The sequence below is a fragment of the Protobothrops mucrosquamatus genome, unplaced genomic scaffold (genome assembly GCF_001527695.2).
Source record: "Protobothrops mucrosquamatus isolate PMUCROS unplaced genomic scaffold, P.Mucros_1.0 scaffold1427, whole genome shotgun sequence".
Taxonomy (NCBI): Eukaryota; Metazoa; Chordata; class Lepidosauria; order Squamata; family Viperidae; genus Protobothrops; species Protobothrops mucrosquamatus.
Genome location: NW_015387612.1, coordinates 88,267 through 89,613, shown reverse-complemented (window position 1 = coordinate 89,613; position 1,347 = coordinate 88,267). Strand labels below are relative to the sequence as shown.

The window sequence follows — 1,347 nt, the reverse complement described above, 5'->3', positions numbered from 1 at the left end:
TGAGAATGGAGCTCCAGCCTGCATTTCGCAGTCAGACGCTTTTCCCGAAGGCCTCTGCAGCCAAGAACCGAACTACGGATTGAATCCATAGGTCAGTTCTAGGCTACAGAAGACTTCCAGAAAGGCCTCTGACTGCAAAATGCAGGTTAGGGGACGCTGCAGAAGTGGGTCATCGAGGAGAGCGAGGTATTGACTCATGGGAGGCCTGGTAAGTGGGTGCGGGGCGCATGGGGCAGCTCCAGGCCCCCCGCCCTAACTTGATTTTTAGGCGTGTGCCTCGCCCCAAAACTAGGGCTTATTTTAGGGGAAACATGGTAGTTGTATATGGATTATTTGTAAATTGTGCTACTCTAATCTTTCCCCATCCCAACCAAAAGGGTTATGTATAAAATAAACAACAGAATATTTCTTTATTTATAATTTTTAGTTTTGAGTTAATATTTTATCTGAGACAGATGAATGATTTGCATATTTTGATATCTTCCTTTTTAGAGTGAAGCTGGTGTAAAAGAATTTCATATAGTCCAAGTGTCTAGTAACAGCAGAAACTGGAAGTTACAGAAATCCATAAATTTCTCTGAAGATAAAGGTTTGTTAAATTTATAATAAGATAAAACTTCAAATTCTTTTTAATCAAATGGCCATTGGATCAGGGATGGTACAAATCTAGGCAAGACACACTAACACCCATAAGGAAGTAATTTATTACAAAAGTGATTTATTCAAAAATAAAACCTGTTCCTTGGCAGCAGTGGTGTGATTGTTTTTTTAGATTTTCTGTACTAACATTTTTATGTTAGCATCTTCCCAGTGCTGTTTCTGTGTTTTATTTTTCTTACCAATTCATCTTCTGTATTCATGTGCTGACCTATAATCATTCTATTCTGTCTTCAGAATAGTAACGTATCCGGCCCATGGGCCGGCAGTTTGACATGCCTGTTCTAAAGTCTCATTCCTTAATTTGTTTCTTTTAGCCTGTAGTTCTATACTTTGTGTTACATTCTTATTTCAATATGATCCCATGTTCTAGCATTTAGTCCTTTCTCTATTTTTATTTGATAATACTATCTTCTATTTTTACATAACCATATCTATCTTAAGTCTTTTCCTAAAAATATTCTATTTTACATTCATGCCTAACAGACGCAGCCCCGACAGCCAACAAACCCTCACTACCATATTTTTCCCTTTTCTGATTCAACAGTAACCTCCCTTTGGAAGAGGCAAACTTCTTTTTAAAATAGCCAGTCTTTTGCTCTAGTTTTTAAAAAGGCAAATGCATGGGAGAGTTTTAAAAAATATAAGCACATGTGTGGATGTTCTTGTTGCTGCAATTGTTCTCTCTCA

The 1,347-nt window shown here is 37.6% G+C and overlaps 1 protein-coding gene across 1 annotated transcript in view; it reads left to right on the top strand.

The window, feature by feature from the left end:
* The window catches only part of TRAPPC8 (trafficking protein particle complex 8), a 61,150-nt gene that overhangs the window by 47,679 nt on the left and 12,124 nt on the right, over window positions 1-1,347 (top strand). Inside the window, exon 23 of the mRNA XM_015821932.1 lies at window positions 493-589. Coding sequence (XP_015677418.1) covers window positions 493-589 — 97 coding nt within the window. The remainder of the gene's footprint in view (window positions 1-492; window positions 590-1,347) is intronic.